Raw genomic sequence first — 25,026 nt, 5'->3', positions numbered from 1 at the left:
GTGGAGGGAGAGTAAAGAAGAGTGACCAGAAATGACTGCTACGAAAAACCTCGACCCATGAGGAAAACGCCCCCCTTCTGGAGGCTTCCTGCGGGAGCTGGAAGAAGGGCGGGGCGAGAAGGCAGGGGGAATAAAAAGGGCGCACGGAGCGTCCGCGGATGGGTTGGTTGTTGGTCGGGTCGGTGGAGGTCTCGGTCTGGGTGGAGCAGCGAGTCGATGGAGGTCTCGGAAGTGTGGAGTTGTGGGCAGCCGCGTTCGAGCCTGGAGTCCCCGCAGTCGGTGAGGAGCTTGAGAGGGTCCACCAAGGGTCACCCAACCAAGTCACCATGAAGGTAACCTGCGGCGGCCTCTGGGAGTCCCTTCGGTCAACCAGGCTCCTTGGACATAAAGGCCTACGGGTCCAGTCTGACTCCCTTGCCTTTGAGGGGGTCTTTCTTAGCTTCTATTTGTGTGAATGTTGTGGCGCCATGTCCCGCAAGTAGAACTGTGTAAGTGCTTGTAAATAATAATAATAATAATAATAATAATAATAGATGGTTGTAGTTCTTCTTGCATTGCTTTTCTTTGCCTTGCATAAATGTATACGTGCATGCCTGCATATGTGCTATTATCAATAAATGTCTTCGTATGAATGTTAACCCGTTCGTTGTGTCCTCTTTCCCCATCGAACCGCCGTATTGCTCTCGGAATAATAGCGGGCTTTTTAATAGCCGATAAAAGAATTGGGTCCAGCGAGATCTCGCGATAATAAACCGCTCGGTTATCCCAGAACGGAACAAACCGCTTAAGCGGTTTGTGTCCGAGCAGGCCTTGCTGAGGTACAGTCTCTCGGTAGGCTGCCCGCGCGAATACTTAGGTATATCGATTAATTCGGCGATTGACCCTGTCGTGCGCGGGTAGCACATTGACAGGCCGTGGTGTGCACGTTGGAGCACACCCGTGACTGGTTTTCGGCGTTGTTCCGGAAAGTCGCGACTGAATTGTCCGTCCGGTGGGCGAGACGGCCGCCATTGGCTAAAGCGGCTGTTCGCACGCTGGGCAGGCGGTAAATTCGTAACAATATATTCCTGATAACTCAGAGCATATTGCAAGCATAGCCGACAAAATTAAGCAAGAAGGAGCTAAGCGTCATGATTATTTTACGAAGGATGGACTTTATTCTTGGTTTGAATGGATTTTCGGAGAATGGGGAACTACTCTGTTGCATTGGATTTTTGTGGGATTATTATGGATTGTCATTCTTATCGTGCTTGTTAAATGTGCCACAACCACATTGCCCACATTGATGTCTCTTGTTTAAAAAGGAAAGCTGCGACAAAAGTAATGGTGGTCCATCAATCACCTTCCTATTTCGATTCTGAAGCCGAGTCCTACGACTCTGATGAGATAGAACTTAAAGTTGGAAATCCATGAGTCAACGCTATGAGTGTGTTCGATGTTTATGGGAAATGTCCTTTCTGCTGTACTCATCTGCTTTGTTCCCGAACCCTGCATAGTTGTGTTGAATCAGCCGTGCAGCCCAAAGTGGAAGCCCTCTACTGTATTGGCCCAAGGGTCTACTTCTACTGGAGCCTCAAGCAGGTCCAAAGCTGTACAACCACCTGAAGCCACCTGCGCCGATGGACAGGAAAGGCAGAAAGGGACTGAGCTCTACGACGTGTGCTGGGAAGGTGGCTGCCCGGAAAAAATGGGCACACTCGTGTGCGGAAATGTATTTTCAATTGTTTAAACCGTTAACCTTGTGTTGTGTTGCCCTAAGGGCAACAAAGGGGGGAATAATGGGGAAATTCATTTTTAAACAAGTTTTCTTAAATTTTTAACGTATGCACTGCTTACTCAATGTATCTGAATTATAATCAATTGTTTATGTTCAATTACTATTCATTTCTTTGAATTGAAACGTATATAATCAAACATCTTCAACCAAGTGTATTTACCGGGACCTGTAACCTTATGCTTTTACCACCCTCTATCTCCCACTCTCTCTCTCTCTGTTTGTGTTTACCTCCAATCTTCCCTCCAAGTCTGCTTGAAGTATCTTGTGTCAGACCTCCTCAATGATTTACATAACAACCTTTGGACCAGTACGATAACACGTCGAAGATGCCTTTCCCATGTGAAACCAGCCTCACCAAGGCCAGCTGTAGGTCATCATGACCAAAACTCCCCTCTTTTCCCTTTGTTCTCTCACCCCCCACCCCCCTACTCCTCCCAAGGCATATATATATATATATATATACATATATATATATATATATATATATATATATACATATATTGTTGTGGATTTTCGACCACCTTCAGCTCAATTGCGGCCGCGTGCGCCCACCGAACGAGCAATCGAGTCGCAGCTTTTTGGATCAACGCTGAAACCCAGCTACGGGTGTTGTTAACCACACCATAAACCAGCCAACTCTTCTGTCCATGCGCTACAGGGTCGATCGCCAAATTGTCGATGTACCTAATTATTCGCGCAGACAGAAATGCCGGGGATTTACACCTCAACGCAGCCTGCACAAAAACGAGCCGCTTTAAGCAGCTCGTTCCATTTGCGATTGCCAAGCGGTTTTATATCGCCAAGCCCCGTCGGACGAGATGTACGTTTTATCGGCTATTAATCAGCCAGCTAATTAGGCCAAAAAAAAAATGTTGCATTGGCGTAACGGGTCACTGAAAAATAGGGTAGGTCGGTCGGGATCTTTTTTTTTTTTTTTTTTCCTAATAAATCCCAAAATTTTTGGATAATAAATCCAAAAATTTAATAAATCCTAATAAATCCCTCCCAAAATCTCCCCCGGCTCGAGTACCACCCTTTTTGTCGGCGGGTTCTGTCCGAAACACTTCCGGGTTTTTGCGATCGCGATCGCAATCAACAAGATACTTGAAATTGATAGCAAAAAAACGTAGGGTCGGCGGAATTTTTAGGGTCGGGCAGGTTACGCCAATGCAACATTTTTTTTTTTTGGCCTTATTCCTAACGTAATTATGGCAGTCAATGGCAGGAAAGGACGCAACGAGCAGGTGACATTCCAACAATGGGGGCATTTATTTTCACACGTATGCAATGAATGGGGGGATGGGACATGACACGAGCAAAAACCTACAGCCGATATCTATTTATTATGTACATGCACTTACAACAATTCTACTTACGGACAAGGTGCCACAGACTTCCATGCAAAAATCCCAGAAAAGAAAGATAGAACTGGGCTCGTAAGCCTTTAATGTTCCTCAGAGCTGGGATAACCGAAGGAGCTCCGCAAGGCCGGGCAGGTTACCTTTGTCGCCCTTGAGGCGACTCGATGGGTCTTTTGGTCGGCGACCCTCCATATGTCTCGTCGTCAATGCGGCAGCTGTTGTAACGGCGGCTTGGTTGGTCCAGGGCCTAGCAGCGCGGCCTGGTCGATCGGGCCTGGCCGACGACGCTTCAGAGGAGCGAATGGGCCTTGCTCTTTTAGAGTTGATGCTCTTTAAGAGCCCGCTCACTCCTCAGCGTCGCTCGACCGACTCGGGGCTCGATCGCTCGGACCGTTACGTAGTTTGCTGGCGACTTCTCGCCGGCTGGCGACTTCTCTCTGGCTCCAACTCGACTGCCTCCACCGACCAACAACGACCTACAACTTGGTGACTTGGCTGGCTCCAACGATGAACGAACTCCACTCCTCCGACCAACAACAACGCTCTCGGCGTCGAAACGCGCCTTTTTATAGCCCGGAGGGGTGAAGCCGCTGTAGGCTTCACCACCTGAAGGCGGCGCTTGCCCCTTTCACCCTTGAACTTTCACCCCCGGCTCGCTCCGCCCCTTTCGTCGTTCTGATCCAATCTTGCCGTCAAACGCGGCCGTGTTTGAAATCACTCTCCCAACGCGGCCGTGTTTGAAATCACTCTCCCAACGCGGCTGTGTTTGAAATCACTTTGCCGCTGTCGAGGATGCCATCGTGTTTGTTGAGGATGTTGTTGTTGGTGAAAAGATGGCGGCGCCGTGGAGATGCTGGTGAGATGTTGGCGGTTGTGGAGAAGGTGGTGAGGAGATGATTGTTTAAAATAAAGATAGAAAAGAAAAATACTACCTTAAGATTCACAGCCTGGCACACGAATAAATCCTGTTATATATCGGTGGGGAAATCTAACCTGGACACACACTTATCGACATAACTGATCTTCGGGGAACCTGAATGGTGATCTGTGAATTTCCACAACCGTAACTATATATATATATATATATATATATATATATGAAGCAAGAAGCCTGGTGTTGGCGCAGTGGTTTGGGCAGCGGCTTGGGATCCAAAAGGTCCTAGGTTCAAGCCCCGTTGGGCCACTGAATTAATACACCAGGGGGTTGACTCAGCCTGTCATCCTTCCGAGGTCGGCGAAATGAGTACCAGTATACTGGGCCGGTGTATACCCCGGTTAAAATAGGTGTACCATATCCCTGTGTCGTAAGAGGCGACCAGGGTTGCGTCAGGAAGGGCATCCGGCGTAAAACATGTGCCAAATCACTATGCGGATCATACGGATGATCCGCTGTGGTGACCCTAATGGGACAGCCGATAGAAGAAGAAGAAGATATATATGAAGCAAGAATGTAAGCTTTGTAAATCATTATTAATGTTTCCACATTTCGATGTTTTGGACTCCGAGATATCGCGAATAAATATTCTTTGATCGAATGTGCTTTCCTTGTGGACAGTGGATCATTTGTGGATAACAAAATTGAGTAATAGTATTTTACACTGAGTCTGCTTATTAATTCCACAACACAACATTGGGAAGGGTGAGTGAGGGGGGAAGCTTGGAGGGGGAAGAATGTGAAGGTTGTTTTGAGAGGGAGGGGAGTCGATGAGAGCAGGCACGGCCAAGGTGCAGGAGGGCGATGGGAGAGGTGGGGAGATGGGGAAGAATGAGACTTGGTGGAGGTATGGTGAAGAAGGGAGCGAGTAGAGGGAGGTACAAGATTTGAGGAAGGAAGGAGCATGTTTGTGGAGATGACTGTTCTGATTGAGAGAGCGAGATATCTGTTCGGTTAGAATGGAGCCCACGGATGTTAGAACACCACACACTTTGGGACAACAGAGGAGGAGGAGCTAAAACTGAAACAGAAGACAGTGAAGGAGTGCCAAGAGTGGAGGTAGGATGAGGGGCAAGATGGGAGGGGTAAGGAGAGGAGAAAACGGGTGAGGTGTTAGGAGGAGGTAGATTTAAGGAGGTGGATTGAATTGGCACTGAAGTTGGAAAAAAAAAAAAAAGGACGATTGATGGAACACGAACATACATTGCAAACTGGGATTTTTGATTTTTTTATGTCAGAGTTGCAATTAAAAACATTTCATGAGGGACACAATGAAGGAGAATTCAGAGAATGGACAAAAGAAACGTAACGGTTGGACGTTTTAGACACAGGATGAAGGAAAGGTCGAATTGTAAACAGTGTTTTGAAGAAGACAAAGAGTCCTGAATGATGATACAACACCGAGAACCGCACGTGTGAAAGGGGAAGTTGAAACATTTTAAAGGGATCATTTTATAAATTATTTTATTTTTTTTGATAAAGATTACATCAGATTAGGAAAAGGAAAGGTTGAAGAAAAATCGTGTAGGCATTGGTGAATTTGGATTGGCAAACGCAGAAGGAAGCAGCAAGTTCGACTGAAGTTACAGGAAGAAGAAGGGTTAGAGAAACGTAGTTACAGGAGGTGTAACATGAGAGGTGAACAGAATAAATTTATTATTGTTATTAAAGATTACGTAAGATTCAGTACAAGAAAGGTTGAAGAAAAAAATTGTGAAGGTCTGTGGTGAATGTGGGTTGGCAAAAGTAGTCGAGGTAGATCAGCAGAAGAAGGGCGAGGAGTCGGTACAGGAAGTCACGTGGTTACGTGGGGGGGTGATGATGTGAGGTAAAAGGTATTTTAAGACATGAAACAGAGGGTATAGGTGAGAGGGATTCAAGGAGGGTGGAGGGTTAAGTGGAGAAAATGAAAACTTATGATAATAAGGAGAAAATACAATAAACACGATTGCACACTTGAACGGGAAGAAGGGTAGGCCTCAAGGAAACCCGATATGAAAAGACGATGAAAACTCAATAATTAGACCAAGTTTGAACACAAGACCAACCGAGAAGCACACGGTAAACACAGAGATAACAAAATGACCGTAAAAACACAACAAAAACAACTGGAAAACGTATCTTTGAGATAGTGTTATGCCGAGCGGGAAACCAACCCCATCATGCCGCTAATGCTTCAGTCACATTTGGCTCGGCGGCCGTAGGGTCTAAAAAAATATACGGCCACTAGCAATTATAGGGCGGCCGCAGTATTTCCACGGTCACACAATGTAGCAGTCACATATGTTTTTATTTTTCAGGTAGCCACACGGCGTATTTATAAATCGTGGAGACCAAAAACGTGAGGGTGCCGTACGGTCTTTGATTTGATGTCGCACGGTGACCTTAGGGCGTCCCTGCGATGGCCATAGAATTTTCAAGGCAGACGCAAGGTGCCCGCAAGGCGAACATTGAAATAGTGCGGCCGCCGTAATTTTTTGGGGGTTGGCAAAATTCATTTTTCATTGATAAGAGCCTACGGAAAACGCACGAATAACGCAAGCCCACCGTACGCCCTACGTACGGTCGACGTGGAACACATCTACGTCATGGCTACGGCTTGTCGAATTGCTACGGCCAACCTAGAAATTAAAAAAGTGATAACTCCGTGCTTTAATTCCACGGAGACCCCTACGCCCTGTAAAAGATAGCCATACGGCGTAGGGCCACCCTGAGGGCACCTCAGAAACTCTGCGGCCGCCGCACATTTCTGTCAATTCAGGGGGGGTACAGCCGCCGTATCCTAGCCGTAGAGCAAATGTGACTCATGCTTTAATTACTGTTCACACCAGCCACAGTGGGTCCACGGAGGAAAAAGTGGAAGGGGGGAGGTGCGTCGCAAGGCCAAATGCCACGCCTCCCCACCGGTCAAGGCCCAAGCATCAAATGACATAAGGCGGATCATGGAGCGAACCAATGGGGAAGTGACTGGATCATGGGGTTTCCGCCTGAGCTGAAAAGTGCTTATCAAAACCCGGACTGAAGCGCCGAGCGTGTGGGGCACAACTGGGAGATCGACAAATACGGAATGAACCTTGTGAGGATGAATGAGCTGGTGACCACACCACACCACAGCACAGCAGAGGGTTGGAGAATGGACCGAGCAGCGGAGATTTTCTGGACGTGTTGGCCACGACACAATGATTTACTCTTCCTTTCCCTTACTTTCACTACTTCCATTTCACTCCCTTTGGATGCATGGAGAATCAACGAGTACCCCTTGTCCATTTCAGCACTGATTTACTGACTCGCATTTCATGATGCTTCCTCTAAGCCACACACATTCACCTCTCCCCTACATGTCGCATAACACTTTCTGCCCTCCTCTTCTTTCTTCCCCTACCCTCTCTTTTGTTGGGATCAACATAGGCCTGCCAGCTTGCATCCAGCGAGTGAGAGGCTGCAAACATGCCTCATACTTCTCTCTTCCCTCTGTTCCTCTTTCTTACCTCGTTTCCCCAGAATGACTGAGGCGCCTGTGTTGTATAAACTATGACCAAGTGATTGAATAAGACTGGACTTCTGTACTTGGGGTAAGAGCTTTCTTTCTGACTGACGCTGCTTGTAAATACGTACTTGTTGTTAACATATCAAACAATTTCTCAAACTGTCCAATTATCAGTTTCCATTGCTTAGACCATTGTGTGCAAATATAAATGGAGGGTTCAACCCCGCCATTTCGATATGGACATCCATTAGCCAAAGTTCCTCTTACGGTATCACATGGCCGTTTGATTAATCCCAGTGAAACTTTGAGAGCATGGTACTCCATCTGGGGGTTTAATTCGCTGGAAAGGTAAAGCAGAGCGATACGCTGGACCCTGCCTGAATTAAAGAAATCATCACATGAAAGACGATGAAAAAATGTTAGGCGTAAACAAAACATAATACTTGCTACATCTTGGAAACAAGCATCCAAATTAATTAATAAACCAAGGATATTATATATGCCTGGTGTTGGCTTAATGGTAAAGGTGGTGGGCTTGGGATCCTACAATTCTGAGTTCAAATCCCACTTGACTGTTGAATTAATACCAGTTGGGGATAGCTCTGCCTGTCATCCTTCTGAGGTTGACAAAATGAGTACCAACTTGCTGGTATTCTGTGTTGGAGTGGTGACCCATCCAGGATTGTGCCTAGTAGCCAAGGCAGGCTGCTTAGGCAGCACCAATGCTCTGCACAGAGTATGGTCCCAATCGATGGATGGATGTTATATACAGAGGGGTGGGGTTTAATGAGCTGCTGCTGCATTATTTTTAATTGATGAATAAATTAAGTTATTCCTGAAAATAAAACATACTCTTATTATGGCAACTCGATTTGATTGAAGAAATGATCATATGAAGGGGGGGGGGGGCGAAGCCCAACCCCCGGCAGGGGGAGTAGCGTCAAAGGGGAGCGTTAAGACGAAGTAATGTCTTCCAGTTTGAAAAGGAGAAATATGAGTAAGCGTAAGCGAGCGAATATTGCGACTTTGCGAAAAGGTAGACATGACTGCGGCAAACCCTCCCTTCTGACGCTACTCCTGTGACTGTGTAACGGATACTAATTGGCAGAGCAAACCAGCATTACACATCACATTCTATTGTCTATCATTTCAATTATGATAAATTATCCCGAGCAGGATATATCAAGACATGATATCAACTCTTTAATCGATTTCAAAGCAATTGAGCAAGAAATTGGTGGATAAATGGTGGTTGGTGAATTCAAACAGAGAAATGGCAGAAGATTTCAGTAAAGGCAAGGCAAGTGATGTTCATAAATGTACAAGTACATAGACATTCCCTCTTATCCCCCATGTGACATACCCGTCCTCGGTTGTCTTACAACAATGACTGAGCACCTTGAACATAAAATGGATCCAGACACCCGAGGAAAGAAAAGAGAATGTGGGGAGCAGGTTGAGCAATGGTGGTGAGAAAAGTTGTGTGGGGTCTTTTCCACGCCTCGACGCACCTTTCACAACCCCGTTTAAAGCTGCGATCACCCAACGCTCAGCGTTTCAGGTTCGCCTTCCGTGCACTCCCTCGTGGACTCCTTCCTCTGCTTTATCAGTGCTTCGGTCATGTAGGGGAAGGAGGGTCACTGGATGGTCTCTGGCCGAATGCGACGGACTGCGTGGCTGTGGGTATCTCGTGCCATGTTGCGAAGGGAGGCGGTGGCTCCGTGGTAGAAAGATAGGACAACGTCAAGAAACAAAAGAAAGTCGGAAAAATGAAAAAGAAACATTGGAGAAAGATTAATGAACGTGTGGAAAAGGTGTGCAGTGCGAGGAAATGTACTGTGAGAACCCCAAGTTCTCTGTGTTCTGTAAAGCTGTATTCTGGCCATGAAATCCCCCAAGTTTCACGGCAAGCTCGATATGTTCCCTCCTTTATTTCCTCACCCCTTCCTCACCGCTCGGCTTCACGACCCCTCATTGGCGCAGGACTTGTGCGAGTGGTCAGGGCCCCTCTTGGTGGTGATTCAACCAATCGTGCCTGATTGGTGGAATGGGCCCTTGCAGGGATTACTTTCTGGGAAATGAGAGGGGGCTTGGAGATTAGTGCCCACCTGTCAGACTTTATGGATGGTTTCCATCTGAAGCCTCCACTGAGCTTGCACAAAGTTCTCCGCACTTTATCTGCTAAAGGAAGGATGTGGAGATGTCGTGATGTGATGATGTGATAGATCTCGGAAATAGTCCGACATGAGAAAGGTAAAGAATGAAAAAACATAAACTTAGTCTCACTCACGTTCCCAATGCACATATCAATAAACATATCCATAAACATATTAATAATAACAACATACCAATAATAACATACCAATAATAACATACCAATGATGATTTTAATGAATTCTCGTATTAAATGAATCCTTGTACCACTAATATAATACTGGTAATACTGGTATAATCCTTACTGTATACCCACTTTTGCAGCCCCCTGTATATCTATACACACACACACACACACACACACACACACACACACACACACACACACACACACACACACTGATGAACCAAAACATTATGACCACTGACAGGTGAAGTGAATAACATTGATTATCTTGTTACAATGGCACCTGTCGAAGGGTGGGATATATTAGGCAGCAAGTGAGCAGTTAGTTCTTGAAGTTGATGTTGTTACGGTTGTGGAAATTCGCATTACACCATAAAGAGTCCTCAGGTGAGATATCTTGATAAGTCCATGTGTCGTTAGCCCAAACCCGTTGTATAGAGGGAATTTATGTGATCCATTCGGGCTGCGATCCTTCAGTTAGCCATTTTTTCTTTCTCTATTGTTATTTTCGATCATTAAGCCGCCAACAACGCAAACAGCCACTATCTTTACCTTCACAACTCCATCCCGCAAACATCGCTTCACCGCCATTCCCAAACGACACCATAACCATCAACTCACCACAAAAAACCCTCCACCACCTTCGCCTTTCTCCTTCACAACCAACAACCGCACCACCTGTGAACACTGAACGTCGGGCTGTCTGGGGCCCGTTCAGCGATTGGTGCCAAACGCACCGAGCCGCGAGCGCGAATGGCGGCCTTTCCAGGGGAAAATTCGGATCCAAAATGCTTCACGCCCACTTCCCCTCCGTCCAATGGGCGAACGCGAGGCGGCTTGGCCCCGCCTCCAAGCGCATGTATGTGAAGTCCGTTTCTGCAAATATGCGAATCAAGGGAGGTTCACGCCCCTTTTTGCCCGACCAATGGCTGAACAGAGGGTGGCGTGGCCCTGCCTCCAATGGCGTTTTGATCCGCATATTTGCATATCGGCTCCTCCTGAGACCTATAAAGATACGAGCGCGAGGAGACTCGCACGGAGAAGAGCAGAGCCGAGCGGGGCAGAGCAGAGCAGAGTGGAACTGGTGGAGCTGAGTGTGGAACTAAAAGAGGGTGAAGTTGAGCTTGGAGAGAAGTTGAGGAGTTACAGGGAAGACGGCGGAGGCGACGAGGTTGCGGTGTGGGGGTCGCTTGACTCATCGCGAGATCCAGGCCAGCCAGCCATACCCCTCTCCCTGAGCATCAACGATTCCCCCCCCCCATTCGCGCTGAGATAGTGCCGAGGAGGGGGGGAGCGTTCCTCCCCCACCCTAAACGTGGTGCCAACGGGACCGCTCGCACGGAGCACGCCAGAGAGGACTCGCCGACCACACCAGGGCACGGAGTCGGGGCGCAGCTGCGCGAACATTGCGGCTTGCCCGCCATTGCGTCACGAGGACGCGGGTAAGACCTCCCCGGTCTCGTGGACCTGGGTGATCCTCCAGGATCCACGTACATTTGGTCTACGGACCTGTCTGCCTCCTCGCCAATGAGGGTGGCTTTCTTGTTCCTTTGCTTTTGGTGTAATTGTTTGTGGTGGCGCCGTCTGTTACGTGAACTGTGTAAGTGTTGCCGTGTGTCGGTCTTAGTCGGTGGTATCTCTCTTTTACTGTTTCTTTCTGTGTTTGAATACGTGCCTTTTATTATTATTACTGTGACTGAATATACGTGCTTGCTTTGTGTCCGTGTGTCGCACAATAAAATGCTTGCTTGTTGAACTGTTCCCGCTCTGCTTCGTCTCCTTTCTTTTTATTGACTCTCCATCCTGCATCGCGTAAGAGATTGGTAGTGGGTGTAAGTTCCTGGAAACTAACCTGAACCGTCGAGGTCGACGATAACACAGCTCGGTTTTCTCTGCAGTACGGAACGAACCGCTTAAGCGGTTCGTGTCCGAAGTCGACCTGCGGCGAGGTACGATCACCCGGTTAACTACCCGCGCAGGTACTTAGGTAGGTCGAGTTTGGCGAACAACCCTATCCTACGCGGGTGGCCGATTGGCATGATTGTGGTGAGGTCGAAAGACCCACCCGTGACAAGCTCCCAGCGTTGTTCCGAGAGGGTCACGACTGAATTGTCCGTCCGGTGAGCGACGTGCCGCGATTCGAGTTATGTGGTCGATCGCACGCCAGCGATGCTGTCCAAGAGTTTCATGAATGTTGTTGGATGTGAAATCCTCCACAAATGACTGTTCGGTAGATAGTTGATCGGTTTCTAAGTTTGTATCTCGCTCGATTATTTTGAGGATATGTGGTGTATTTAAACCAATGGAGTGTCTGTGCCATACTCCTACCGAGCTACACACTAAGTATACAATATTTATTTGACATTTGTTGACAATGTCCTTATAATCCATGCAAAAGTACACAGGTCTCCATGATAGAAGCTCCATGATGAGCCAAAGATCACTGGAGAAAAATAAATGAAGACAACAAGAAAACACAAATTTTGTATTTCCAGATGCGTTCGTCAATGTACTTACAGATGCATCAGATGTATTTACAGATGCAAGCTGAACACAAAAGGCAAATAAGAGAGATAAACATTAACAGTAAAAAGTGCAAGATTTATTACCATACTGAGGCGCTGATATTCTGGCTTCTTCCCACGCCTGCCTTTGAACACCAATGGAACAATCTGTTGAGAGAGACTGGAGGTCATTCATGCATCCACTTGAACTCCTAAATGCCTTCAATAAAGAAAGATCACCTCCTATATGAACACCTACACAAACATTTCCATCAAGCACATACCTTGCGTCGAATAGACCACATGCCGAAGAGAACCACAACCACAGCACCAAGCAACAAGACAGCATTGAAGAAATGTCCTCCTCCATCATATCCAATTTCTGTATATCCCTGTTGCCCTCCAAACCTTCTGTCAGTCTCTCCATCAAAGGTTCCTCCTGAACATGATGGTGAGGAAATGTACATGACATGGCAATTGGGTGAAAAAGGGAAGAGTGTGGAGTAGATAATAGGGGTGTGTGGGAAGGGTAGGAAGATGGTCAACACCTCCACTCTTTGTGGAGTAGATACAGTAACTAGATTGTGAAATAGATAATAAGGGCATGAGATAACTCTTTTAAATTTTTTTTATTTTACATTGACATAAGGCTCATGGAGGAGCTTGAACGTAAGTTACTCGCAGAACAAATAGATTGGAGAAACCAGTGCACTGTTACATTAATTAATAGACAATAGACATATCATGATGGTATATGGGAACAATGTAGGTTGAGATGGGGCAAAACAAAATGTGGGAACCTGATTCGCTACACTTCATGCGCTATCAGCGAAGCATAGAAATCCTTGTTACCACTAAACCGAAGATAAATTCTCCCTTTTCGATAATCCACAATATTTATTTCAACAATGGTATGTGTGGCTGCAATTGCTGGTTTCGGTAACCTGGAATAGAAACCATAAATACAGATGCATAAATCCATCCTTCCCTTTCAACACCCACCCACCTCCTCATATCTCTTTTGCTAAGCAACTGCCAATATCTGTTCCTCCAACACCAATGCCCTCACCCCCCTCCCACTCCCCCATGACGCACAACCCCTACCCTAGTGAACCACGCCCCAACTCCACTACCCAGTGACTCAAGCCCCTAATCCAGGCCCACACCATGACGCCAGCACAGTGACCTACGCCCCAAATCTGATCCAGCAACCCATGCTCCCAGCACAGCAATTTACACAATGACACCCCCAACCACAACCCCGTGATTCATTCCCATGACCCCGTAACCCATGCCCCGACCCCACAATCCACACCCCTGAACCTTCCATCCATGCACCCATGATCCAGCAACCCATGCCTCTGACCCAGTGACCTATGACGCCAGCCCAGTGACCTACGCCCCAAATCTGATCCAGCAACCCATGCCCCCAGCACAGCAATTCACACAATCACACCCCCAACCACAACCCCGTGATTCATGCCCACGACCCCGTAACCCATGCCCCGACCCCACAATCCACACCCCTGAACCTTCCATCCATGCACCCAAGATCCAGCAACCCATGCCTCTGACCCAGTGACCCACACACTCAACCCCGCAATTTGAGGCCATTGCACTCGTCCATTTTTCATTTTCACCTCTCCATCTAATCTTTGCTCTACCTCTGCTTCTTCTGAATATCGATGTGTCTTGAACATATGCAAATATCTCATTTGAAGAACCTTTTGAATATCCTGTCATGTAGCTCGAGTTAGACCACAAGAAAACAAAGGGGGGGGGGCAGGGATGATCATAATTTTAGCAACAAAAGATACATCAAATATCTCCCATACCTGCATCAAAGACTATATCTCCTCTCTCCTCTATTTCTTCATGGTGACTAGGGAGTGTCATAGATGCCATATATTCGTCCTCTTCAGGTTCATCCTGATCGTGATTATTCATTTTATTTACACCAATGCCTTCACCAATGGTATGACTTGTGTCATTGGCCTTGACCTGATCCAGGAACACAGCATCGGGCTGTCCTGAGTTTCCAGCCCCTGACTCCACCTGCCCTGAGTTCCCGGCCTCTGGATCTGGCTGTGACAGGTTCCCGGCCTGCAGCTCCGGCTGCACTAGGTTCCCAGCCTCAGGCTCTGGCTGCAACAAGTTCCAGTCCTCCGGATCTGGCTGCAACAAGTTCCCGGTCTCTGGATCCGGCTGTGACAGGTTCCTGGCCTGCAGCTCCGGCTGCAACAGGTTCCCAGCCTCCGGCTCTGGCTGCGACAAGTTCCCTGTCTTCGACTCCAGTTGCCTCGAATTCCTGATCTCCTGCTCTGACTGCCACGAGTTCCTGGCCTCCGGATCCAGTTGCTCCAAATTATGCACATCCCACTGCTGATCAGCGTCCCCACTCTGAGATTCTCCCAACTCCTCAGCATCTGGCTGCCCAACGTCACCTGCCGTCAGCTGCATCTGCATCACGGGTCTCTCCACAAATTCATCTCCCAACAGTCCTGCAAAAAACACAAGTCATTAAAACATCATCCTTCAAGTTTTCCAGTCACAGTAGCACAATTTATATCCTGAAATCCCAATGATAGTTTTTCACCATACATGGTTAAATATTTTGATTGTATTTGTATACTTGGCAAGTTGAAGGAGACAAAAAAAACGGGCTGGGAGGTTGTTGTTTTTTCACCCCTTGCATGCTGCGGTCGCAGATTTGCGATGGGATAAGAAAAATTGAAACAAATTTTTTGTTTTAATTGTGGTTATCCATCTAACTTGACACCAAAGTTGTGTTTTTTTTTTTTTGCAAATACCACTTGAAATTCACAGCCCCGTGAAAAATAAAATAATTAAGCAACAGCGAACCATTGCGGCCAAAAACAACGCAGCACGCAAAGGGTTAATAACCAAACGTGGTAAAACGCATTTCGATATGTTCACTAATCAGTAATGATAAGGAGGTTCCAAGTAAGACAACATACAAACATACACAACATATCATTTCTCAAAAAAAGAACATTTCTCAAAGTATTATTGACTTTTTTTATAAAGTTTTTCAGTTGTCGCCTGTGACGCGTGACGACACATTTCCTGACAATAGCGTCCTCACAATAAAGAGCAGTGTTGCCTGGTTTACGCAGTCTAAAGACCAAATGGTGATGAACACTATATGATGATCTTGACAAATCTTGATAATAAAACTTTCAGAAATGTTCGTTCATTCACAAACATCAAACCGCATCATCGTATCCCATTTCATTCATGTTATTATTACGGTTTGAATTTGGAACGCTAATTTGTGGACACCCTGTACACAAATGAAAACAAGTACTGACAAATATCACAGTAAGAAGTCGAAGAGCGAATTGGAAAGCAAATAGACCTACCGATTGATTACATCTGGGAGACGAGAGGTAGTGATGCGTACAGATGAGGATTGAGGGAATTGGTTGGTTGGGTAAAGCCCAAAACCTAATCCCAACTGATGTTCCAGATGCGTCTGATAAAGGACTTGACTGTCTCCAGGAAGCTTTTCAAAAAATACAAATGCCAGCTACTGTACTTGTAACACACACAGCAGCCCAAGGGAGGGAACAAACACTGTGATAAAAAAAAAAAATCTGAGCTGTTGTTTCACTATGAACGTGAAGACGACCATTTCCTGCTCAATATTGCACCTGGAGATAAAAGTTGAGTGCATCATTGCAATCCTGAGAGTAAAAGATTGTCAATGGCGTTCCACCACCAGCACCAGAGAGATTCAAGATTCAAGCATCTGCCGGGAAAGTCATGCCAACGGCTTCTTGGGATGTAAAGGAAATAGTCCATTTGGAAATCATGCCAAAGGGTACCGCCATATGCCTGGGTGTTGGCTTAATGCTTAGGATGGTGAACTTGGGATCCGAGGATCCTGAGTTCAAATCCCTCTCAGCTGTTGAATTAATACCAGATGAGGTTTTTTTTTTTTTTTGTATACCTTGGTCGAGGCTCGTATGAGAGCGAACACACAACTCACAGCAAGGAGGCATGAGACAAGAGGGGTGGGAGTGGAAGGGACAAAAAAATGGGGAACAGACACATTAGGTGAACTGTGGAAGGGAGAGGGATGGAGATGGGATGGGGAACATGGCGAAGAGAAGATGGACATTACAGGGACTTTCAGGAAGGAAAGCAGGAGAATTGAAGGAAGTGGGCTTGGGTGGATTATCGGGGGTAGAAAAGATCGAGGATTTGGATGGGGGAAGATAAGAGGTGGTGGTGAACAGCTGTTTTGAAAGCCTGGAGGGAAGAATGGGAAAGAATAGAGTGAGGAAGTTTATTCCAAAGGCGGGAAAAAAGAGGAATGAAAGAGTGAAGATGAGCAGTGATTCGTGATTTTGGTAGTTTTACCAGAAGGGGGTTGTTGGCGGACCTTTAGCGCCCTGCGGAAATGTGGTGGGGACAAATCGCAGAGAGAGCAGGGGGACGAGGCTGGAGAGGAGTCGGTAGAAGACAGAAAGACCACCGACCAACCTGCGGTGATTGAGTGAGAGGCCCAAAGACTCAGCTTCATTGCGGGAGATGCCGATGATCTTAAATGCCCTGGTTTCGACAGCGTGAAGCCGAGAAAGGTGGGAGGCAGGAGCACCAGCCCAGAGGGGAGAGCAGTACTCCATCAGGCTACGGACAAAAGCTTTGTAAGTGGTCAGGAGCTCAAGAGGGTCGAGGAAGGACTTAGCACGATGGAGGATTCCCAGTCGGCGACTGGCTTTTGAGGCGAGGTTGGAAATGTGACTTTCCCAGGAAAGGTCATGGCAGATAGTGAGACCCAGAAGCTTGAAAGAAAAGACTTCTTCCAGAGGATTGTTGAGAAAGTGGATGGGGGGGTTTTGTAAATGGTCCTTTCGAAGAGACATAGTGAGAGTGTGAGATTTGTCTGGATTGAAAGACATGTTCCACGTGTTGGACCAGTTTGTGATTTTATCCAGATCTGCAGTGAGCGAAGAAGCTGCTGCTTGCCGGTCTGAGGGATGACAGATGGTACGGCAGAGGGTGGAGTCGTCGGCAAAGAGAAATAGAGGATTTTCCAGAGAGTCCGAGAGATCATTGATGAAAACCAGAAAAAGAACAGGGCCCAGAACGCTACCTTGAGGAACTCCAGCCTGCACAGGAAGAGGGGATGAAAGAACTCCATTTAGGGCCACACGGTGACTGCGACAGGAGAGGAAGTCTGCGAGCTATGAGTGGAGATGGCCTTGAATACCATGGGAAGAGAGTTTGGTGAGTAGTGCAGGGTGCCAGACTGTGTCAAAAGCACGTGATATGTCCAGGGATACGGCTCGGATTTCCTGTCTGGCATTGAGGACCTCCATCCATTGATGGGAGAGCAGAAGCAGCATATCCAGGGTAGAGTGACCTGGTCTGAAACCAAATTGATGATTGGAAATCAAGCCATTGGAGAAGAGGAAGGATTTCATGTCTGAAGCGATGATGGATTCCATAACCTTGCTGATGATTGGGAGAAGGCTGATTGGTCTGTAGTTACAGGGATCTATCTTTGGACCTTTTTTATGCAGGGCAGTGATGTTAGCAGATTTCCAAGCAGATGGCAGATGACCTTGGGCAAATGAGAGGGTGAATAGAACAGAGAGAGGGTGAGCAAGAGCAGAAGAGCAGGCTTTGAGGACACGTGGGCTGATGCCGTCTGGACCGGTTGCAGAATCTGACTCGAGGTTTGAAAGCAAGCTCTCCACCTTGTCAGGAGAAAAGGATACAGAGTCCAGGGACAGTTGGGTGCGACTGGGTAAAGTGGGTAGAGATAGTGATGGGTTTAGGACACAAGATTTAGCTGCAAACACCGAGTTTAAACATTCAGCTTTATCACGTGTGGAATCAGCAGTGCGGCCATTTGAGGTAAGGGAGGGGATGGAGGGGGAACATACACCAGAAACAAATTTGATTAAACGCCACCAGGATTTTGAGGAGGGAGAGAGGTTTGAGAGTTCAGACTTGAGATGAGAAAGATGTTGTTTTCTGGCTCTCCTGAGGGTAGATACACACTTGTTCCGAGCTTTGTGGAAAGAACTGAGATTGCCCTCAGTTGGGTTTGCTTTCCATGAGGCAAAGGCAAGTTGTTTCAGGACAACTGCCTCGCCACAAGCTTCAGTAAACCAAGGGCGGGAGGAAGGGTAGGACAACTGAACACGAGAGGGGATAAATCTGTGCATGAGGGAGAGCAAGTTTCTTTGAAAGAATTCCCAGGATGAGTTGATGTTTGAGAAAGTAGTGATAGGAGACCAGTCTGTAAGTTTGATGGCTGCTCGGAGACCCTGCCAGTCGGCTTGAGTGAAATGCCAGACTCGACGGCGGTGAGGTGGTTCTCTGATAACAGCCAGAGAGATGTCCACTTTGACAAGGACGTGGTCAGAAGAACCAATTGGAGCAAAGGAAGAGCAGCAGATATTGTCAGGGAAATTTGTCAAAATCAGATGCAGAAGAGATGGAGTACCATTGGTTGAGATCCGGGTCGGGAAGTTGACCGATTGAGTCAGTCCCAATGAGTCGCAGAAAGCTTTTGCTGAGGTGCCATGGCAGGTGAGAGAGGTACCCACACCTAGTCAACTGGCGTGATGACAATTGAAGTCACCACATAAGAGGAAGAGAGAGTTTGGATGAGAAGATAGAAGATGGTCCATGTTTTCGGATAGTGAGGTGTAGATGGAGTCATCACTGTTCGGTGGACGGTACAGTACACATATAAACATGAGGTGGGAGTGGAGGGGAAGCCGAAGCCAGAGGTATTCCTGGGGGTGTGGGGGAGTGAGAGCAGTGCATGGAGAGTGAGGAATAGAGTCTTTGATGAAGAGAGCAACACCTCCACCAGGACGAGGCTCAGGTCTGTCATACCGTAAGAGGGAGTAACCAGGGAGAGATACTTGGGAGTCAGACACGTCTTGGGAGAGGAAGTTTCTGTTAGGTAGATAATGTCTGGTTTGTCAGTGGTAACCTGTATGGAAAGATCTGAAAGGTTTGAGCGAAGGCCCCGGATATTTGAGGTCCACACTTTTAATGAAGAGGAAGGGGAGGAGGCTTTGGGTGCAGGAGGTGGAGGGGGAGGGGGAGGGTAGGACAAGGGACGAGGGGGGCAGGTAAGGAGGGTTGCTGAAGGAGTGTGGGGTATTGCAGAATAGCGAGGGGAGGGGGCCGAATGAGGAGGAGAAAAGGCTCTGTGGTGCTGGAGGAGAGGGGGACAAGAGACAAGGAAGAAGGCAGTTGAGGATTTGAGGAGGTGGAGTGAAGAGATGGAGGTGAGAGGGCAGTGGAGGGAGGCAGGTTGGTGGATGAGAGGGGGGGGCAACTTTGAGAAGGAAGAGTGAGGGGGATGAAAGGTGGGAGAAAGGTGAGGGGGGAATTTTTGAGAGAGGTGAGAGGGAGGCTTGGAGGGAGAAGAGTGGGATGGTTGCTTTGAGAGTGAGAGTGAGGGGTGAGGGGGGTGAGTTGGCACTGAAGTTGGAAAAAAAGAATGTTTGATGGAAAGCGAACATCCATGGCAAACTGTGGTTTTTAAAAGTTTTAGGTCAGAGATGCAATTTAACACAATTCTTGATGGATGCAATGAAGGCGAATTCAGAGCATGGAGAGAAGAAGCGCTGTAATAGTTGGATTTTTTAGGCAAGGAATGAAGGAAAGGTCGAAATGAGAGCAGTCTGTTAAAATAGCAGAAGAGTAGTGCATTGTGAAACAGTAAAGAGTACCACATGTGTGAGAGAGGAAGATGAAGCATTATAAGATCGTTTTTGTTGTTAAAAATAATGTATAGTATGAGGGAGTTCAACAGATTAGGTCATGGAAGTGTAAAAAAAAAAAAAAATCGAGGAAGAAGACGAGGAGGAAGTTAAGAGGAAGAAGAAGAAGCTGAATCGGGAGAAGGTGAGCGTGTTGTTGTTGTTGTAGGGTATTTTTTTTTTTGAGATAAGAGAGAGATTAGCTGGGAGAATGGGGGATGTTTGGAAAGTGGGGAGGATCAAAATTGAAGGTAATGGGGAGGATAGAAATTGAAGGTAATGGGGAGAAAAAACAAACACAAAAAAAAAAACGATCGAACACCGAGTGGAACCGGTAGGCCTCAAGCCTCGGCCTAGGCCTCAAGCACCAGGTAAGAACGTCGACAAAAATACTGACAAAATAGCACGATTTTTGAAACAAAACCGAACTAGCAACACACAGTAACATGTAGGTGAGAAAATTAAACAGTTAAAACGAGACAAATAACAACCGGAAACTTAGCTTTGAGAATGTCAGCAGGGAGCCCCGAAGGAGACCTCTCGCTGCTCCAAAACCGGAACCGGAAGAGGTTGACTCTGCCTGTCATCCTTCCGAGGTCGGCAAAATGAGTGCCGGCTTGCTGGTATCCTGTGTTGGAGTGGTGACCCGTCCGGATTGCACCCAATAGCGAAGGAGACTGCTTCGGCATCGACCAACGCTCTGCACAGAGTATGGTCCCAATGGATGGATGGATGGTACCACCATTAACTCCAAGCACTTCATTGAAACTCTAAAGAAACTGAAGGAATGGATTTGGAGCGTTTGGCCTGATATGCAGATGGTTCTCCCACAGCATATCATGCACAATATCGGTTCAGATTAGAAGAACAAAAATAAAGAAATTGGTCACATTGGTTTCACCGCGTTACAGCATCCTCCAGACAGCCCTGACTTGGCTTCATCAGATTTTCATCTCTTCCCCAAACTTAAGGAACTCATTTGTGGAGAACATTTTTCTTTCGATATGACATGACAAGCTGAGTAACAATGTGTGATTGGTTCAGTGACAGAATGGAAAGGTACCCAAATTGGATCAACTCCTTGTGGTTCAGTGATGAAGCACACTTCCATTTGAACGGTGTTATCAACAATCACACCAACATCTTCTCGAGTGCTGAGCCTCTTGAGATGTCTGAGATGTCTCTCAAAGCCCCCAAAGTCCACTTACTTCTGTGCAATGAATGCTCATTGGGGTATGCTGGGACCGTATTGGTTAGAGGACGCCAATGGTAAGATGGTGATCATCAACGGCAAGCGGCACTGTGAGGTCTTCTGCCGATTCCACACTGATCTCGCTGATCTCGGGGTGTTTCCCCCCAAACTGGGTATTTGTTTTCTTCTCAGAAATGACACATACAATTCCGATGAAACTTGCCTACAACCTTCATCACCCATGATGTACCAAGGATTATTCATGGCATGAAAAAAAAATCAGGGTCTAAGGGGGTCTTCAGGGGGGATTGCCCCCCAAAAGAGGTATTTGCTTCCTTCTCAGAAACTATACACACAATTCCGATGAAATTTGACCACGATCCTCATCATCCATTATGTACCAAAGATTGTTCATGACATTAAAAAAATTAGGGTCTAAGGGGGTCTACGGGGGGGGGGAATATTTCCCCCCAAAATAGCTATTTGCTTTCTTTGCAGAAACTACACACACAATTCGAATGAAATTTGACCACAACCTTTATCACCCATGATGTACTAAAGTTTGTTCACGGCATTAAATAAATTAATCCAAAGGTATTTACTTTCTTCTGCGTTACATATTTTGTGGGTCATTCATGACGAACGGACGACGGGGCCATCCCAGTGGTTCCCTGGTTATCTCATTCAGCCACGACCAGGTGAGCGCCCAGGGGTATTGTTTCGTTTCGGGGTGCTGCCAAAGGTCAAGTTTACTCCAACAAACCTCGAACCCTGGCTGTCCTGAAGCAGGAGGTGGATGACTACCATTAGGCCACCACTCGAACCACTTTCAGGCGAGTTGTGGAGAATTTCGGAGTCAGGATCAAAGCCTGCTTGAACAGAGGCGGAGCACACATCGAAAATATCAATTACAAGCAGTATGGGTGATTTGAAAATGGCATGGCGTCTGATTTCCATCAATGTATCACTGAACTTACGACCTTTTGAAATTTTTCTGCAATAAAATGTTCAACAAGTCCACTTTTTTGAAACAACCTGGTTTTGCGACCTTTTGCATTTCAGCTACTGTACTTTTACCTACAACGTGAGTCACCAAAGTTGGTAAAGAGAGGAGAGGAGAGGAGGTGAACCCACCCTTCTCCTCCTCCCCTCCCTATCCAATCGTCCGGCCAATACATATGACGGTCAACTCTTTATTGGTTGACTCTTAAATACCTTTGGGAAACTGGACAAGGGAAATAAAAATGTTGCTGAGAATCAGTCACCACCTCTGTACGCCAAGAATGAAACAGGTGTGGAAGAACTCAATGGGATGGGTTTATGGAGTCTGCCTACTTACCTTCTTGAATCTGGGATGACAGAGTAGAATCTAATTAAAATGTACAGCCATTGCAAAAAATTGTTTGAAAGAGTTAGCAAAGAGCCTGGAGATGTTTTATTTATACAAGGATCTTGGCTCCTGGAGGATATAGACAAGGAACGGTGTGTGGCTATGTGTGTGTGTGTGTGTGTGTGTGTGTGTGTGTGTGTGTGTGTGTGTGTGTGTGTGTGTGTGTGTGTGTGTGTGTGTGTGTGTGTGTGTGTGTGTGTGTGTGTGTGTGTGTGACCTGGGTGCATTGGAGAGAGTAAATGTAAAGAGGGCATGGGGAGCAAGGCCAAATGGAAGCTCGTATAAAAGAGAGAGCTTGGGATAGACAATTAATTTACATATCACAGAAGCTATTGTCAGCACGTTTGTGTCTCAATCTGGAGGAAAAGAGGGGGGGGAGGGGTGGGGGGAAAGTGGGGTGGGGAAGCAACAATGGTGAATATTTTGTTGTTTATAAGAAACAAAACTCAACATTGAGATCCCTCACCATCAGAAAACCCTTGAGATCTGTACAGTTTCTTGATATCACAAGGGATGTTGTGTTGTACATGTTTCAGTTCGACTGTGCATGAAGGCACAACCTTGAGGGGGAGGGTAAGCCGGCTATCTTTTTGCATGCACTCTTGCGGATCTCAAATATCCCACAGGTTTCCATGAGAGGAGGCCTTTGGGGTCTTCCCATGACTGGTTAGAGTCCGGGTACCATTGGTGCAGATTGTGAGCGAGGTAGTGCATAACTAGTCAGAGTCCGGGTGCCATCGACGCAGATTGCGAGGTAGTGCATGACTAGTCAGAGTCCGGGTACCATCGGTGCAGATTGTGAGCGAGGTAGTGCATGACTGGTCAGTCCGGGTACCATCGGTGCAGATTGTGAGCGAGGTAGTGCAGGTTATATTTGGTGTTTTGTTTCCTTCTCGTAAAGAGACGGTCAGGCCTTTCATTGGGTATATACCTCAAGACTGTGCAATTATAACGCCTTGATGTAGCACACAATAATTACAACCTTGTATACACAGTACAAAATACATTTTCGGTTTCCTGATCAGCACGACCAATAACACAGAATAATCACAGACTGGAAGATGAAACTTACCAGGAATAAGAGAGAACAAAAGCAGTGTAAAGGCTGCCATGGTATTCTTTGGTTCAATGTGACCCAGTTGTTCAATGTCTTCAAGTACACGTCTTCTTTTCCCATTGAATGCACCTACAGACTCAGGAGGCTCGATGTGAGCCACGCCCCACCAACCTGGAAAGACCGAGTGATGTCAGGCGCCTCACATCTCCACCTTGGGCAACTGTCATGTTGTCTGCCAGGAAGAAACTGCAGTCCTTGAAACCGATTCTGGTTCATGCGATTGAGTGAAAAAGCTAACACAAGTTAATACATGACTTAAATCTCATGCCGGGGTCATAGGGGTAGGACATTTTTCAAATAACTCACAATTTCCTCCAAAAAAAAGTTGAAATTGACAAAAATATTTGGTCTCCACAATACTTTATTTCAATGTTAATATTACAGAACCGTTGTTTTTGATTCAGAACTTAATATGTCCTTTTAAATTAGAAAATAAAAATAAATGGCATTGACAAAATTATTGACACCTGAGACTTAATATTTGGTAGCACACAGCCTTTGGACAAAATAACTGCTGTCAAGCACTTCCTAAAGCCATGAATGAGCTTCCTACACCTCCCTACTGGCAGTTTGGTCCACTCTTCTTGTGCAAATTGCTCCATTTCTCCCTGTGCAAACTGTTTGGGATAAAATGGTCCACAGAAAAAAATGTTGATGACGTCATCGGTCATGTGATTCGGCAGCCATATTAAAAAAAAAAAAAACCTTCAAAAATCTTCTCTGAAGTGGCTGAACAGATCAAGGCAAAAGTTTACAAGTATTACCACCTATCCATGAGGAACAAAAGATTCACAAATATGACATCATAGGTCACAGGGTTCGGCAGGTATATTGGATTCAATAAAAAATATTAAATAATGTTTTCATGGAACCGCTTAATCAATTGACATGAAACTTCAAAATTATGATCGAGTCGTGATGGAGGATATCTGTTTTAAATTTCAACTTGATCAGACACATGGTCTGGCAGCCAGAATTTTTTTTTTTTTGAATAAGGTCCACTTGGTGCCTGGATGGGTTTTCGAGTAGAGGTGTAGCAGCTGAAATGCCAGACATCCTCCTGATGACTTCATCTTTTCTTTTTCCTTGTTTGGGTTCCTTCTGATTACTCCAATGCAGAGTATGTACCTATTTTGTCTTCCATTTGATTTGAATTGAATTTA

At 46.4% G+C, this 25,026-nt stretch overlaps 1 protein-coding gene across 1 annotated transcript in view; it reads right to left on the bottom strand.

Annotated features, from left to right (window-relative positions):
* The window catches only part of LOC147029878 (uncharacterized), a 31,007-nt gene extending 7,037 nt beyond the window's left edge, over positions 1–23,970 (bottom strand). Inside the window, exons 1-4 of the mRNA XM_085873343.1 lie at positions 23,819–23,970; positions 14,240–14,905; positions 12,689–12,843; positions 12,510–12,572 (exon numbers count right to left, since the gene is read on the bottom strand). Of these exons, the coding sequence (XP_085729469.1) occupies positions 12,510–12,572; positions 12,689–12,843; positions 14,240–14,905; positions 23,819–23,858 (924 nt within the window). The 5' untranslated portion in view covers positions 23,859–23,970. The remainder of the gene's footprint in view (positions 1–12,509; positions 12,573–12,688; positions 12,844–14,239; positions 14,906–23,818) is intronic.
* Between the last annotated feature and the right edge of the window lie 1,056 nt (positions 23,971–25,026).

Source organism: Eptatretus burgeri, chromosome 3 (genome assembly GCF_056783735.1).
Source record: "Eptatretus burgeri isolate ZD-2024b chromosome 3, Ebu_testis_v1, whole genome shotgun sequence".
NCBI classification, from domain to species: Eukaryota; Metazoa; Chordata; class Myxini; order Myxiniformes; family Myxinidae; genus Eptatretus; species Eptatretus burgeri.
The sequence above is the reverse complement of the archived record's forward strand: the minus strand, read 5'-3'. Positions and strand labels throughout refer to the sequence as shown.